The sequence below is a fragment of the Physeter macrocephalus genome, chromosome 3 (assembly GCF_002837175.3).
Source record: "Physeter macrocephalus isolate SW-GA chromosome 3, ASM283717v5, whole genome shotgun sequence".
In the NCBI taxonomy this organism is placed as follows: domain Eukaryota; kingdom Metazoa; phylum Chordata; class Mammalia; order Artiodactyla; family Physeteridae; genus Physeter; species Physeter macrocephalus.
Genome location: NC_041216.1, coordinates 3,468,196 through 3,485,659, shown reverse-complemented (window position 1 = coordinate 3,485,659; position 17,464 = coordinate 3,468,196). Strand labels below are relative to the sequence as shown.

The following is a 17,464-nucleotide window of genomic DNA, read 5'->3' as shown; positions in this document are numbered from 1 at the left end:
CCAACTTACATTCCCACCAACAGTGTAGGAGGGTTCCCTTTTCTCCACACCCTCTCCAGCATTTGTTATTTGTGAGTTCTTCATTTTATTCCGTGGTTTTTGGTCCTTCATTACAGTTTTATAGGTTTATTATGGTAATTCTTTTACATTTCTTATGATGTTTATTCTTACATATGGTTTAAGTTGCTATTGAGAATAGAATGGATCTTTTTTCATTATATTTTCTAATTGGCTATTCTGGTGTAGAGGAAAGTATGGATTTATCTATTTGACTTTATGTCAACTTACAGAACTCTTACTAAGTCTAAGAGTTTTTTAATTGATTCTTAGATTTTCTAGATAGACCATCATATACTCTTCAAATGGAGTTTTGTCCCTTATTGCCTAATATGTAGGCTCCATTTTTTTTTCTTGTCTTATGTCAATGGACAGGACTTCTACTAACTATAATTTTGAATGTAATTTCTAGCCCAAATCTTCTTTGTTCCAGTTTTAGTGGGAATGCTTCCAGTGTCTTACTGTTTCCTCTTGTAATCTGGTAGATAGTTGTTTTTTTGTTTTGTTTTGTTTTTTAAATCAAGTTAAGGGTTTTTAGCTTGTTAAGATTGTTTTCATAAATTGGGAACTTTTCTCCTCATATCATTTTTTTATACCTGTCAATAAAATAATATATTTTTTCTTTAATATAACAGTTTAAAGAATTTCTAATACATTTCCCAATATTGAACTATCTGTGCATTCCTGGGGTAAACCCTGCCTAGTCTCTTAACTTTTTTTTAAAAAAATATTTATTTATTTATTTATTTATTTGGCTGCACTGGGTCTTAGTTGTGGCATGTGGGATCTTCGTTGCCGTGTGTGGGATCTTTAGTTGTGGCATGCAGGCTTTTTTAGTTGCGACATGTGAATCTAGTTCCCTGACCAGGGACTGAACCCAGGCCCCCTGCTTTGGGAGCGAGGAGTCTTAACCACTGGACCACCAGGGAAGTCCCTCTCTTAACTTTTTAAAGGGACAGGTAGTAAATATTTTAGGCTTGAAGGCCATATAACCTCTGTGGCAACTACTCAACTCTGCTCCTGTAGTTGAAGTAAATAAATGGACATAACTATGTTCCAGTTACATTTTATTTACAAACACAGGCAGTCAGCCTGTGGATTGTAGTTTGCTGACACCTGCTTTATATGGTCTTAACTATCTCTTTGCAGTAGGCATGTTGCCACATGCCTTTTTAATTTCAGTTTAAGTTAAACATGATTTTGACTTTATGGTTGAGAGGATATATTTTATCATATTAAAAAATCTGTATTTTTCTATTTTATTATGCTTATGTGAGTCTGGCCTATTAACCTTATAGCCCCTCTAACATCTTATTACCTTTACATGTTTGTTTTGCAGTGTCTAATAGATTGTAAGATCTCTGAGGGCAGTAATAATTTTATTCTTTTTTGTATCTCTAGTACTGTACTTGGTATGTCCTCATTGAATATTGTATGAGTGAATGAATGAAGAACATATAAGTAATATTTTAAAATAATTTTATTGAGACATAATTCACATATTACAAATTGACCCCTTTAAAATATATACAATTTAGTGGGTTTTTTTAGTATATTATCATAATTGTGAAACCATCACCACTAATCTCAGAACATTTTCATTACTCTCAAAAGAAACCCCATATCCATTAGCAGTCACTCCCCATTCCTTCCTTCCCCCAGCCCTGAATTACTTTATGTTTATATGTATTTGCCCATTCTGAACATTTCATACAAATGGAACCATACAATATGACATCTCTTGTGACTGGCCTCTCTCACCCAGCACAAAATTTTCAAGGGTCCTCTATGTTGTAGAGTCCTTTTTATTGCTGAATAATATTGGATCATATGGATGTACCTCATTTTGTTTATCTATTTATTAGTTTATGGATACCCATATTGTTGCCACTTTTGCCTATTATGAATAATTCTGCTATGGGCATTGTGTATGGTTTTTTCTTTGGGTGGGGGGATGTATGATTTCAATTCTTTTGCGTATATACCTAGGAAAAATTGCTGGGTCATATGGTGACTCTATGTTTGACATTTTGAGGAACTCCTGAACTGTTTTCCGTAGTTGCTGCATCATTTTACAGTTCTACCATCAATGTATGAGAGTTCCAGTTTCTCCCTATCCTTATTAACACTTGTCATTGTCTGCCTTTGATTTTAGCCATCCTAGTGGGTATAAAGTGATACCTCATTGTGGTTTTAATTTGTATTTACTAATGATGTTGAACATCTTTTCATGTGCTTATGGACCATATCTGTTTTTGGAAAAATGTCTGTTCAAATCCTTTGCCCATTTTTAAATTGGGTTTTCTTTTTATTGTTGTGTTGTAAGAATACTTTTTATAATTTAGATACAAATTTCTTTTTAGATATATGACTTACAAATATTTCCTGCTATTTTGTGAATTGTCTTTTTCACTTTCTTCATGGTGTCCTTTGAAGCTTAAAAATGTTTAATTTTGATGAATTCCAATTTATCTATTTTTTTTCTTCTGTCACTTACACTTTTTCTGTCATGTGTAAGAAACCATTGCCTAATCCCAGGTCATAAAGATTTACTCCCTTGTTTTCATCTAAGAATTATATACAGTTGACCCTTGAGCAACATGGGTTTGAACCGTGTGGGTCCACTTATATGCAGATTTTTTTCAATACATACTACAGTACTACATGACCTGTGCTTCGTTGAATTCGTGGTTGTGGAACCATGGATATGGAGGGCTGTAAAGTTATTATGTGGATTTTTAACTGTGGGGAGGTTGGCACCCCTAACCCCCAAGTTGTTCAAGGGTCACCTCTAGTTTTAACTCTTACACATAGGTCTCTGATCCATTTTTAGTTCATTTTTATATATGATGTGAGGTGTGTGTGTTGAGGGGAGTCCAACTTCATTTTTTTGCATGTGGAGATCCAGTTGTTCCAACACCATTTGTTTAAAAGACCATTCTTTCCCCCATTGAATTATCCTGGCACTAGTTGAATATTTTTAATATAATTTTTGTTTCTATCACAAAGTATATTTCTGAATCAGGTGTACAGTAGTTATCATACATTACTTTCTGAAAACTCAACAATGAACATGATATGATCCTAAGAGGCTGTCATGATTCTCTTACAAGTCCCCAAATGATGCACACCTTAGTTTGAAGATCCATGTACTGTTACAGGGATCAGTGACACTCCAGGATGTGGCTGTGGAATTCACCCCAGAGGAGTGGCAGCTGCTTGACTGTGATCAGAGAACCTTGTATTGGGATGTGATGTTGGAGAACTTTAGAAACCTCATCTCAATGGGTAAGGACAGTGGGTGGTAACTTTTCAGTGTAACTCATGTTTTAATAGTGCCCTTCCTTTAAGACCTGCGAAAGCTGTGAACATTCTGAAGCATTAGTAAGTTTGTCCCTGAATTTTAGTGGTCAAAGATTCTTAATCCCCTTTGGGGATCAGATAATTTGTTTAATGCTTCTGCCTCCCAAATGAAGAAGGGTCTTTTCTGTTCTAAAGCTTGTCTGTCATCTTCACAGGCCCTAAGACTCCAGGAGGCAAACCCGATTGTGAGGTAGTCGTTGTTCCTAGCACTTTGTCCCCAGTTCTGTGTTGTTTCCCATGAATAGGGTGTCCAGTCACCAAAACAAAAGTGATCTTCAAGGTGGAGCAAGGACAAGAGCCATGGATGGTGGAGGGAGAGAACCCACGTTGGCGCTCTCCAGGTGAGTCAGAGAAAGCAGGTAAATGGGAGTCTCTGGAACTGAGATCTCAGTTGGTGAGTGAGGGACAGGCACCTCTGAAATACTTTGCAGGAAGCACCTCTTAAAACCACACACCTTTGAAAGTGACTGGGTACACCTGACACAACATCCTCAGATCCCCAGATGACACCTTCACTTCCACTCTTCCACATGGCTGCTCTTTCTGTTTCTCAGCTCTTGTGTGGGAGGATGTCCTTCCTCTCTGCTCTGGCTCCTCATGCTGCCTGTTCCATCGAAGTGCTTGTTGATCCTCTCAGTTCCTAGAATCCTCATCAGTCACCAAAACAAAAGTGATCTTCAAGGTGGAGCAAGGACAAGAGCCATGGATGGTGGAGGGAGAGAACCCACGTTGGCGCTCTCCAGGTGAGTCAGAGAAAGCAGGTAGATGGGAGTCTCTGGAACTGAGATCTCAGTTGGTGAGTGAGGGACAGGCACCTCTGAAATACTCTGCAGGAAGCACCTCTTAAAACCACACACCTTTGAAAGTGACTGGGTACACCTGACACAACATCCTCAGATCCCCAGATGACACCTTCACTTCCACTCTTCCACGTGGCTGCTCTTTCTGTTTCTCAGCTCTTGTGTGGGAGGATGTCCTTCCTCTCTGCTCTGGCTCCTCATTATGCCTGTTCCATCGAAGTGCTTGTTGATCCTCTCAGTTCCTAGAATCTTCATTCTTCTTCCCTCCTCAACATGATGGCTGATCTTTCCATACATTAATTTCTAATAATGTAGTCAAATTATGTGGATTTGAAGTCTTATTCCACCAACCTCTGTCTATCCTAATTATTTTGTAGCACAACTTTATTTATAAAATAGGGGTAATATTACTTTTTACTTCAGGTTTTTGTAAAGATTATATGAGTTAGTACAAGCAAAACCCTTCATATAGTGGCAGACAGTAAGTGTTCAGCATATGTTAGTTGTTTTATTTCAAAACTTTTGTAACATATGTTCTTCCTAATAGTTTTCCTTTTTAAAAAAAACTCGTTCCTTTTCTTGCAGCATATACTCCCCCTGTGTACCCTACCTTGCTCGTCTTTAGTCTTACAGCTAACTTGGGGTATCTACCTTCTAGTGCATCTTTCTGCTTCACTTGATAATACTGATATCTTTTGGAAATTGTCCTCCAACTTTATTTAAATTAGTTCCTCACTAATCTGCCCTCACCCTTTCTCACAGCTTATTCACCATTTGCTGTTTGACTTCTCTTCCATCTTCTGAAATTCTGTCCACAGTAACTCCCTCAGAAACTTCATCACTCTAAAGACTACAGTTATTTATTTTGTGCCATCTCCAGCATCTTTGCCTCACCAGCTTTCCATTCCCATAATTTTACCCTACCTGGCCTTATTGTCTGTTTTTTCATAGTAACCAATTTTTAATATTCTTCAACCCTTTACCTTTATCCTTACAATAAAAGGTAATGACTGGCCTGCTGCTCTGTAGTCACAAAATCACTGTGGTAAGCAATTTGGCTTTTTCTCTTAAGAATTTCTCCTTAAACACTATTGTGACTTACTACCTATAATTTCAACTATTAGTTTATCCAAGAATGACTCAAAATAAAATCTTCCCTTTGCACAGAGTCCATAAAAGAAGTATGTTTCAAATGATTAAGATACCAATTAAATGTGTTTTAGATTCCCTGGAACCCCAATTACTACTGGCATAAACCAAATGAATTTTAACTCCTGCTATGGTATCTCGGCTGTTTATGTAAATACTTATATATTGCCAATTCCAGCCTACTTTCTGGTTTATCTTAGATGTTCTTGCAAGATTTATCTGAATTATTTCATTTTGCTTGTCACTCTTCTGACAAACATGTTATTCCTGTATAACCTGTATTACGGTATTTAAATGGCTTATCCCTCTGTATGTGATCCCATGTTTATCCAGAATTGTCTTTTCCCTATTCCATGCAATTAGACTCTTTAGCATCCTCTGTACCATCCTCTGTACACAGTTTTCTTTTCCACATCAGTCCTTTTGATTCTGATGTACTCCATCTAACTAAAACTGTTGCCGAAAGCTCGGCCTCTCTGTACAGCGATGCTGAATCAAATCACAGACTTTTGGGTGAAGGAGAAGAGGATAGCTTTATTGCTTTGCCAGGCAAATGTGTCTCTCCCCCAGAGGATTTGATTAAGGGCTTTATAACAGGGGTTCAAAGGTGGGGTCCTGACAAGATCAGGGTGTGCACAGGGCTTGCACTCCCTCAGTCTCAGGTGGTCTTCTCTGAATCTTGATGAGCTTCTCTGGTCCCTTTAATCCTGCCTCAGGTGGTTTCTTAGCTGCTCCTCCCTTGATTAGCAACTGTTCAAATCCACCTTTTGGAACTCAGGGAAAGTTATGGAGGCTGGAGTCTTGCCTGGAAGAAATGGTGGACAAAAGGAGGCCTCAGTGCCCAGGCCTCACGGTTTCAGTGCCTGGGAGCCCCTCAAGGCCCCACTCGGTTTCAAAACCAGCATGCTATGAAGTCTGAATTCAATTTTCTCCTCTTCCATGGTAACTTTAGCCTACATTGATCTCTGCCTTCTTTGAATTCCCATCCCAACTCTACTATGGCTCTGTCACGAAAACTTGACGTATACTATCTTAGATTTTTTTTTTTAATCCTGTGGCTTTTAAGACTTTTTTTTTTTTTAAAAACCTGTGGCTTTAAGGCATGTTTTCTCAAGATTACTCCCTGAAGAGAAAGTCCAGTTACACCATTAATGAGCACATCATGACATTCAATGAATATTTAATTAATTCATTTTTGTAAAGTCAGGGATTGTGGGGATGTTTCTTATCCTTTCATTCAACAAGGCTTTTTAATGTTTCCCGAGAAGGATTCAAAGAAAAAAAAATTGTTTTTCCAGGTGTGTAAATTGTAGTTGAAAAGGCAAAACATAGCCATATATTTTAAAATTTGATGAATGTGGAACATTTGTTCAATGCACAGTAACATTGCAGTTTTAATCTAGTTAGTTGTCAAAATAAATGGTTTAGGCAGCAGTGATGACTGTCTTAGAAGTTCAGAGAAAATGGAGACTAAAGTTTAAAGTAGGCAAAGACTGGAGGAGCCTTTTTTTTAAGATCATGGAACAATGGCTCCTCCCTAAAGGATATCTAAATACTAGATAGGATGAGAGAGGATGAAGGAGGGCAAGTTAAGGTGGGGAAGGAACATGAGCAAATGATTGTAGCTATTTAGAATCTAGAATCCTTGGAACAGAATTAGGTATTTGTTGAGGGCTAGAGCAGTGCATGCTTAGATACCATGAGTGAATTCATTGTATTGCATATTTTTGTTCACCAGGCTGATTACCCTGGATTTTTCAGTTGGTTATTGTTGGCCAAGGTAACACAGGATGCTGCTTCTCATTGGTTGAAGTAGAGAGGAAAGAAGACAGGAACCCAGTCCCCACATTTAGAACCACTCAATAAAGAAATGTGTATTAATGGCTATAGCCCACTACTCAGCCAGCTCTACAGAGGATAAGGCATGAAGCAAAAGGCTAGGGGTATTGTAGTAACTCCACATGGAAGGAAATTCAGGAGTGGGGAATTATAACCCCCTCCCTAATTTTTTTTGTTTTTAATGGAACAGTGTATTTGGGATTTATAGCGTTTTGAGACTAGGAATCTAAAAATGTGACTTCAGGAGCAAAGAGGCTTTCTGGGGACTAGTTTGTTAGGCAGATTGAAAGAGGATGTAAAAGCAGTACTTGTCATATATCAAAACTCAGTCTGAATAAAAATGGTAACAAGCAGGTAGAATCTGTGCTTGGGTTAAGAATAGCACACTCTCGAATGACCTGCTAGACCTTTGTGTTCCTGGGCTTACAAGTACGTGTAAGAATGAATCCCAGCTGTAGTAGAGTTGGAGCCCTGTCTACAGATATGTCTCAGCCGTGGTTTGGATGAGGTTAGAGAGTTGGAGATAGAAGAATGTTCCTGAAGGGAAGTGACATTGTGCCAGATGATCAAGAGGAAAAGGAGATATGAATGAGGGAAATAAGGAGCTATTCTACCTGGGTAATCTAGGAATTAGGTAGTAAGGACCCTGATTCTGATCTCCCTTCTCCAAATCTAGTTTTCACTCTGATATTTTCCCTTAACTCCCTTGTCTCTTGTTCCCCTGGCTACCCGGTCTGTTGATCACATCTCCACAGTGGGCTCACTTCATTCTGTGAGCTAACCATATGCCCTTGTTGAGCAATTGAGCAACTTTTTGATTTCTTTTGTACCCTCCTTACTGTACCTTGTGCTATTTTACTATCTTTCCTCAGGTCACAAGTTAAGCCATCTCTTCTCATTGTCATTCTGTGCTCCCATTTCCTCTTTAGCATTTTTATTCTTAAAGCTCAGGAGAAGGCAAATACAGATTTGTTTCAGAATGAGAGACTAGATTTGAAATCATATATGTTTCTATAACTGTTGATGGCAAAGATTAACTAGGAATGTTTCACTGTACTCCTTTTTAGAAGCTGACTGCCCACTTATTGATGAATCAGATAAGCACCAGGAAAGCAAAGACAATTTTTTGAATTCAGTTTTTTTCATGTTCAATAAAATTCTGACTGTGAAGAGACTTCATGGTTATAATATGAGCACAAGTCTTAATCCTACAAGAAAAAAATCATATAAATGTAAGTCATATAGGAAGAGTTTGCAACCTACTTCAGACTTACTTAATTGTAATAGATGTTATACTGGAGAAAACTGTTATGAATGCAGTGAATGTGGGAAAGCCTTCAAAAAGAAGTTTCATTTTATTAGACATGAAAAAAATCATACAAGAAAAAAACCCTTTGAATGCAACGACTGTGGGAAAGCCTATAGCAGGAAGGCTCACCTTACAACTCATCAGAAAATACATAATGGAGAGAGACCTTTTGTGTGCAGTGATTGTGGGAAAGCATTTACGCATAAAGCACAACTCGTGGTCCATCAGAGACTCCACACTGGAGAGAAGCCTTATGAATGCAGTCAATGCGGGAAATCATTCACCTGGAACTCCTCCTTTACTCAACACGTGAAATCACATACACTTGAGAACTCATTTGAATGTAAGGAATGTGGGAAAACCTTCAGGTATAGTTCATCCCTTTATAAACACTCTAGATTTCATACAGGAGAGAAACCCTATCGATGCATTGTATGCGGCAAAGCCTTTGGCAACACTTCTGTGCTTGTTACGCATCAAAGAATTCACACAGGAGAGAAACCTTATGGATGTGTTGAATGTGGCAAAGCCTTCATCAAGAAGTCTCATCTCCTCAGACATCAGATAATTCATACAGGAGAAAAGCCCTATGAATGTAGCAAATGTGGGAAAGCATTTTCCCAAAAGTCAAATCTTATTGTACATCAGAAAATTCATATGTAATATTCACTTATGAATCTGAGAAAACTTTAAATATTTGATAAACCTTATTAAGTAGAGAATTTATGGTGAGGAGAAATCCTCCAATCTGAATGAACTGGAAGAATAAATTCCCATTAAAAAAATCAATGCCAATCATGTTCTGCAAGTGATAATAATGTTTTTAGAGAAAAGATCACAGAAAAAGTTAATTTATAAATGCACATAGAGCTTGGAAAGTAAGCATAAATTAAAAATCAAGGAATCAGTGAAAACTACATTTACCATCTCTGATTTTTAATTTTTATAACGAATTATACAATTATGCAAGTGTGAGTATAAAATACGTTTATATTATATATTATATTAAATTATATCTATTAAGAGTTTCTGCAGTAAATTTCACCATTTTTTTCTTCCAATCCTAACAGTAACATGCAAGTGAAAACATGTGGTTTAATATGTAGTATGAATTTCAGTAATATTTTCACCCATTTGCTGGTACGTTTAAGGGGTATGGCAGTGTTACTGAATCTCATTCTCAAACTTGTTATAAAGATGTAAAGAATTACACATATGTATAATTTAACAAGATACCAATTGAGAGGGGGAAAGCAGTTGTATTCTGTATTACAGTAAGTACTCAGTTGAGGAAAAGAAGTATTTAAATAAGTGTGTAAATAAAACATTTGCCCTTCATCAAATATTCCTGTTCTTTTTCATTGATGTATTTACCTAAGGTGTAAGCATAGCTCAAGTAGTAGTTAACTAGGGTATCATCTACATTTCATTTTAATAAACTAGAGTGTCATGATACTTTGCAACTTTCAGGGAGTGAGCTTTGGGGTCTATTTTTGTTTTCTTGTAAGAAATTGATACAGGTTTAGCTCCTAGGGGTGCCTGGAATTTACCATGTGACAGCACAGGCAGCATTAATCGAGTTGAAAAGAGCACATTTTTTTTTTTTGCTTAGCAACTTCACTTTGGAACGTGACATTTTGTAAGTTCCACATATTCCCTTAAAAGGATGAACCAACCATTATTTAAGCTACAGTTTTTACTGCCGTTCACAATATTCTTTGATAATGTCAAAAAACTTTTATGCCTTTTCTTAAGTTGTGACAATACAGCTTGAACCTAAATTCAGAAATCAAGCCTTTTCAAGTTTAAGCTCAGTTACAACTATATTACTTTGTTTTTCTCTCATTGGCCATTTTTTGAAGAGTAATGCTGAGTAATGATTATAAATGAATGATAGTGCTTTTTTTTTGAACAAGCATACTAGCACTTAAGGATCTAAATTATTTACTGACTTTTTTGCTTGACCAAACTTTAGTCAGGCTCCTGAACCTTTCCGAGGCCCATTTGCACACTTACTTGTAAAATCTAGTTTTAGCAAGAACCCTGCTAAGTCATTTTAACCAGAACCCTGCACCCTCAATATCTGATCAGGTTCCTCATCCTCCATCATCCTTCAGGTGATGTCTGATCACCCTGGCCTGTCTTCAGCAGGAATCCTGTTAGGTGGATTCAGCCAGAACCTTCCTTACTCGTTTTCTCTTAGTAATTTTCCACCCACTGACCCCTACCCTACTCCTTAGCTATAAATTCCTACTTGTGTATGGTGTATTCAGAGTTGAGCGCAATCTCTCCCCAACTAAAATCCCATGGCAGTGGTCCCTATACCTATCATACTGGTCCTAAGTAAAGTCTGTCTTGTCATTTGTCATCTTTAACAAATGTCACTGAATACCTTTTTTCTTTAACACTTTACCAGTTTTAGGAGGCGGCATACTGGTTACACTCTTGCAGTTTCAAAAATTTCTGTTACCTTCTTTCTTTTGGAATTGAAAGGAATTCTTTAGGTATATATAGTCACGGGACTTGCCTTTTTTTTCAACTCAACAGTTTTCTCTCATTTCCTACATGATCCTTGTTTTACCCTACTCGGTGCTTTCCATTCCCATCCTATCTCCCCTTCCCATGCCCATGCTTCTCATCTGAAAAACTCCAAACTATGTAAGCCTACAGGAAGAGGACACACATTAGGAGGCAGTAGGGAGCTCTACTGTCGTCGGCATGATGTGAGGTCCCCTTGGAAGAGCAGCTGTGTAGGTCGAGGTGGCAAGAGGTGTGCGATGGTCTGCGAATAAAACAAGGGAATTTTAATTGTAATGTGTCAGGAAGCATGTTATCTACGTTCCATAAATTAATTCACTCCCTTAAGTGGAAGAAGGAATACAGTAGAGCAAGTTAAAATATACTTCCTTGGGCTTCCCTGGTGGCGCAGTGGTTAAGAATCCGCCTGCTAATGCAGGGGATATTAATAAAACCTGTATATTGAGGATTCACTGTGTACCAGGCACAGGGCTACTAGATTCTTTTAATAATTAAGATGTGTTGTGAGCTGAATTGTGTCCCCCAAATTTGTATGTTAAAGTCCTAATCCTGAGTATCCCAAAATGTGACTGTATTTCAAGATTGGGCATTTAAAGAGGTAATTAAGGTAAATTGAGACCATGTGAGCCCTAATCCAGTACTGTATGACTGGTATCCTTATAAGAAGAGATTAGGGCACAGACACATCTAGGCAGTGGACCATGTGAAGATACCTGAGGAAGACGGTCATCAGCAAGCCAAGGTAAGGACTTCCCTGGTGGCGCAGTGGTTAAGAATCCGCCTGCTAATGCAGGGGATATGGGTTCAAGCCCTGGTCCAGGAAGATCTCACATGCTGAGTAGCAACTAAGCCCGTGCACCATAACTGCTGAACCTGCGCTCTAGAGCCCGCAAGCCACAACTACTGAGCCCATGTGCCACAACTACTGAAGCCCATGCGCCTAGAGCCTGTGCTCTGCAACAAGAGAAGCCACCGCAATGAGAAGCCCGTTTGCAACGAAGGATAACCTCCGCTTGCTGCAACTAGAGAAAGCCCACGCTCAGGAACAAAGACCCAATGCAGCCAAAAATTAAAAAAAAAAAAAAAATATATATATATATATATATATATATATACTTCCTTACTGGACAAATATAAACTGCCACCTTGAGAGTTTTTGTCACTGAGCTCATTGACTTAGGCCATACGAGATTTTGGCAAGAAGAAAACCAAAACTATGCTTAATTCCATCCAAACATCTCAGATTCCCAGAACTCCCTAGTCTATTTGTATTCTGTGGCTGAAACAGCCATACACAATCTAAATGAGAACTCCCTCGATTTTTCCCACCTCTAAGAGTTTGTCATACCTTGAGATTTTCTTTCTTTTTTTACTTTATAAAAAGATCACTGAAAAGTACCTTCTTTCTCCTTTATTTATACACAGATGGCAGATAAGGCGTTTTCTTCCCAATGAAACTTCATTTTTTTGATTATATCATATATGCTAATTTTTAAGAATCAAATACAAAAAGTATAATGAAAAGAAGAAAACAGGGCTTCCCTGGTGGCGCAGTAGTTGAGAGTCCGCCTGCCGATGCAGAGGACACGGGTTTGTGCCCTGGTCTGGGAAGATCCCACATGCCGCGGAGCCGCTAGGCCCGTGAGCCATGGCCGCTGAGCCTGCGCGTCCGGAGCCTGTGCTCCGCAATGGGAGAGGCCACAACAGTGAGAGGCCCGCGTAACGCAAAAAAAAAAAAAAAAAAAAAAAAGAAGAAAACAGAAAAAGTGGAAAAGGCAGATCTAAGTTTAGGAGTCCTTGAGTTCTGGAAAAAGAGAGTTTAGGCTTTATAAAGGTGTGAAAAAAGTAAGGGTAACTAGAAAAGCATAGAAATATAATGTGTAACTTAAAAATCTGAAGAGGCCAATAATGAAAACTTCATAAATCCAACAGAGCAGGAAAGGTGAAAGTTGCAGAAAACGATATAATAAATAGAAAGGCAAAAAAAAAGGTAGAAATAAATAAAAGCATATCAATAATAATATTAATTGCAAATGTGTTAAACTTACCTATGATGAGGAAGAAACAATGGTCTCTTATTTTTTTAGAAGCACTTTAGTCTTTTAGTAATTTCCTTTGCAAAACTAAAAGCATATTATTTCCAGTGAGCTAGTGCATACAACTGAAAAGACAGATTGATACCACAGAAAACCTTGATTTACATTACAACCAAGATCTCATGTAATAGGAGCAGAGTAGTCCCCCAAAAGAAAAATAGGGTCTGTTACCAAAAGAAGGAAGAAGAGGAAGTTCCCTGGTGGCCTAGTGGCTAGGATTCTGGGCTTTCACTGCAGTGGCCTGGGTTCAATCCCTGGTTGGGGAACTGAGATCCTGCAAGCTGCATGCTGTGGGCAGAAAAAAAAAGGAAGAAGTGAAGCTGAGAAGATGTCCAATAACATTTCACCCCTTTGAACATGGACATTCTGTTATATGACCACAGTTCAATGGTCAAAATTTTTTTTAAATTACCACTGGTATAATACTATTCTCATCTAGGCAGAAAAAAAAAGGAAGAAGTGAAGCTGAGAAGATGTCCAATAACATTTCACCCCTTTGAACATGGACATTCTGTTATATGACCACAGTTCAATGGTCAAAATTTTTTTTAAATTACCACTGGTATAATACTATAATCTATCATCCATAAAATTCCCCAATTGTCTCAATACTGTTCTTTTTTAAAGAAATTTTTAATTTTGGAATAATTTTAGGTTTACAGAAAAGTTTCAAAGCTAGTACCAAGAGTTCCCATATATCCTTCACCTATTGCCCCTAAAGTTAACATCTTTTATTACCAGAGCACAACTAAGAAGCCACCACCGGTTTATCACAATTAACTAAATTCCAGATTTTATTCACATTTCACTAGTTTTTCAATAAATGTCCTTTTTCTTATCTAGGATCCAATCCAAGATACCACATTGCATTTAAACCAATAATGTTTTTCTTAACAATTTTTTTTTTCTGGTCCAGGATCCAAACCAGGATTACCCATTGTATTTCGTTGTCATATTTCTTCAGACTCCTTTAATCTGGAACAATTCCTCAGCCTTTCAACATCTTTCATGACACTGATATTTTTGGAGAGTACAGGCCAGTTATTTTGTAGAGTGCCCCTCAGTTTTGGTTGGTCTGATGATTCCTCATGATTAGATTCAAGTTATGCATTTGGGCAAGTATATCACGTAAGTGATGTTCTTAGTATTTCATGTCAGGAGGCACAATGTCAAGCTTGTCTTATTACTGGTCATCTTAGTTTTTTTTAATTTTATTTTAAATTTTTATTTATTTATTTACTTATTTGGCTGAGGTGGGTCTTCGTTGCTGCACGTGGGCTTTCTCTAGTTGTGGCGAGCAGGGGCTACTCTTCGTTGCGGTGCGCAGGCCTCTCATCGTGGTGGCTTCTCTTGTTGCAGAGCACAGGCTCTAGGTGCACAGGCTTCAGTAGTTGTGGGATGCAGGCTCAGTAGTTGTGGCTCACGGGCTTAGTTGCTTCGTGGCATGTGGGATCTTCCCGGACCAGCACTCAAACCCGTGTCCCCTGCATTGGCAGGCAGATTCTTAACCACTGCACCACCAGGGAAGTCCCATTACTGGTCACTTTAACTTTAATTACTTGGTTAGGGTGGCATCCACCACATTTCTACATTGTAAAATTACCATTTTCCCTTAATTACTTAATTACAAAGGGAAAAATGGTAATTAATTTTCAGGGGAAATAATATGCTGTTCCTCATCAAACTTTCACCAAAGTGCTAGTTTTAGCACTCTGTTAATCTACCCGTTCCCCTTCCGTCTTTTTTTTTTCCTTCTTGAATTTTTTTTTTTTCCACAGAAGCCATCTCTTTGTCTCACTGAAATTCCCCCAATCTAGACTTTTCAGGTCATGTTCTCTTAAACTTAGTCCAAATAGGCTTTCCCCTACACCACTCCGCTGAAACTGTTCTGGTAAAAGTCACCGATAAAATTCTACTTGCTGTATCCAATGACCAAGTCGTCGGCCTTAATTATTAACCGCTTAGGACGCAATGTAGCCCTCGGTTCTCTGTGAAGCATTTATTTCCACGTTGCTTACAGCAGCCACCTTCTCCTGGTTCTCCTCCTGCTTCACTGATTTTTCCTTCTCAGTCTCCCTGCTGAGTCCTTCTCATCTCTACAAACTCTCAACTTGGGAATATCCCAGGGCTCTATCCTCAGACCTCTTCTCTTCTCTCTATATATGCTCTTCATTGGTAACCCCATTTGTCTGGTGGTTTTAAAGTCTATCTATATAATGATATCTCCCAAATGTATTTCTTGTAGACATCTCTCCTGAACTCAAGCATATTTGTCCAACTTCACCACCTGGTTGTCTCTTATCGGCATCTCAAACTCAACACGTTCAAAACAGGTCATGCTCTCTCTCCTTCTCCCTAGATGTGCTCCTCTTGCAGCCTTCTCCATCTCATCTGATGGCAATTCCATCCTTTCACTTGCTCACACCTGGAACTTGGGAATCATCCTTGAGTCTCCCTTTTCTCTCATACCTTACATATGATCTACAGTAAATCAATATCGAGTCTGCCTTCAAACTAGACCTTGAATGCAACTACTTCTCACTAGCTCTTCTGCTACTACTTGGTCTGAGCCACCATCATCTCACTTCTTGATTATTCTAATGACCTCCTAACTGGTTGTACCCTGGCTTTCCTCCAGTTTATTCTCCACGCAGCAGCCAGAGTGATCATAGTAAAAGTTGAGTCAGACCATGCCACTCCTCTGCTCAAAATTCTCCAGAAGCCTCTATTTTCACTCAGAGGAAAAGCTAAAGTCCTTACATTGATTACAAGTCCCTCCACAGTCTGGGCCCTCCCCCCTCCTTACCTCTTTATTATTCTCCCTTATCCAGGTACATGGCCCTCCTTGCTGTTCTTTAAATGTGTTTGGCACTTTCTGCTTCAGGTCTTTGCTCTTGCTGTTTCCTCTACCTAAAACCCTTTTTCATCTGGCATAAGTTGGCAACTTCATTTCCTTCAGGTCTTTGCTCAAATATCTCCTAAGAGAGGCCTTCCTGGACTACTCTGTTTAAAACTGCAGCCCTCCACTACTGCCTATCCCCTTTCATTGCACTGTTTTTCTCCACAGCATTTATCAATATCTAATAAAATAGAACATTAGCTCCACGAGGCAGGCATTTTTGTCTGTTTTGCTCACTACTCCATACCCAAATCAATGTCTGGTATATAACAGGAACTCAGGCAACATGTTTTTGTTGAATGAATATTAGATATATGCTTACGATAAGGCCTGAGAGTATACACACATTAAAAAAAAAAGGGGAAAAAAAGGGACTTCTCTGGTGGTCCAGTGGTTAAGAATCTGCCTTCCAATGCAGGGGACATGGGTTCGATCCCTGGTCAGGGAACTAAGATTCCACATGCCACGGGGCAACTAAGCCCATGCACCACAACTACTGAGCCTGTGGGCCACAACTAGAGAGAAGCCCGAATGTCACAACGAAAGATCCCATGTGCTGCAACTAAGACCCTATGCAGCCATAAAAAAATTAATAAATAATAAATACTTTTTTTAAAAAAAGAGAGAGCTGGGGCTGAGGGGTGGAGGAGAAAGGTCTGAAGAAACCTATAGAAGAGAAATTGTCCCAAACCTCGTCCGGGAAAAGGGTTTTTTTTTTTTGCATACTATAATTCATGACTTCCTTCTGGGAAAAAATGATCATTCCTGACAAGCAATTTCTAAATGACTTTAATTGAATTAAGACTTGTTATAGAAACTAGTTATCCACCCAACCTGATGCCTGTTAGATACACTCTCATTTTTATAGCTCGCCAACGATTATGTAACCCTTCTCTTTTCCTATATAAACTCTTTTCCCTGAGTGAAACTTGAAATTGCCCTCTTCCTGTTCCCTTACACCTAGATTGTAATAAAGCTTTGAAACATACTCATAACTAAGCTGTCTGAAACTAAAAACCTTTTAAACAGGGATCTAATACATTAATTTACATAGTTTAGCTTTTAAAACTATTTACAGATGATATGTTATTACAGTGTTACTAAGTTTAATTCGTTTTAAAAATAAAATGAAAGAAGAAACTCTTCCTTTAAATAAATTACTGTTTTCTATTTACCACGTCTATATGGCATATGTTTTCTATATGTCACGTTTATATTAATCAGTAAAAATTACGTACACGTTTCCTTTCAATATGATTCTTCATGAAGCCCAAACAACATCAAACTACAGATCTCCGCTAAATGAAGAGGAAATCCCTGAGGCCTTACGGACATAAACTCCAGGAGCCTTATGGGAAATGTAGTCTCTGGTGGATTTCCCCAGAGAACACTGCGGGGAGGGTCTGGGTGGGTC

The 17,464-nt window shown here is 38.4% G+C and overlaps 1 protein-coding gene and 1 long non-coding RNA gene across 10 annotated transcripts in view; one reads left to right on the top strand and one right to left on the bottom strand.

Annotated features, from left to right (window-relative positions):
* Positions 1-17,464, top strand: part of ZNF684 (zinc finger protein 684) — a 39,475-nt gene that overhangs the window by 10,575 nt on the left and 11,436 nt on the right. Inside the window, exons 1-2 of one of the 9 annotated variants that reach the window (XM_024125365.3) lie at positions 4,080-4,163; positions 8,276-9,208. The exons of 6 other annotated variants lie outside the window; for them this stretch is intronic. In XM_024125365.3, the coding sequence (XP_023981133.2) occupies positions 4,127-4,163; positions 8,276-9,180 (942 nt within the window). In that variant the 5' untranslated portion in view covers positions 4,080-4,126 and the 3' untranslated portion in view covers positions 9,181-9,208. Of the gene's footprint in view, positions 1-4,074; positions 4,164-8,275; positions 9,209-17,464 lie in introns of those variants that run through there. 2 more of the 9 variants (XM_055082756.1, XM_028485745.2) reach the window with 2 other exon arrangements.
* Positions 5,372-17,438, bottom strand: LOC129391859 (uncharacterized). The gene is made up of 4 exons (XR_008616642.1): positions 17,289-17,438; positions 13,323-13,439; positions 11,201-11,299; positions 5,372-6,174 (listed from the first exon to the last, which is right to left on the bottom strand). It is a non-coding gene; the product is annotated as an uncharacterized lncRNA (long non-coding RNA).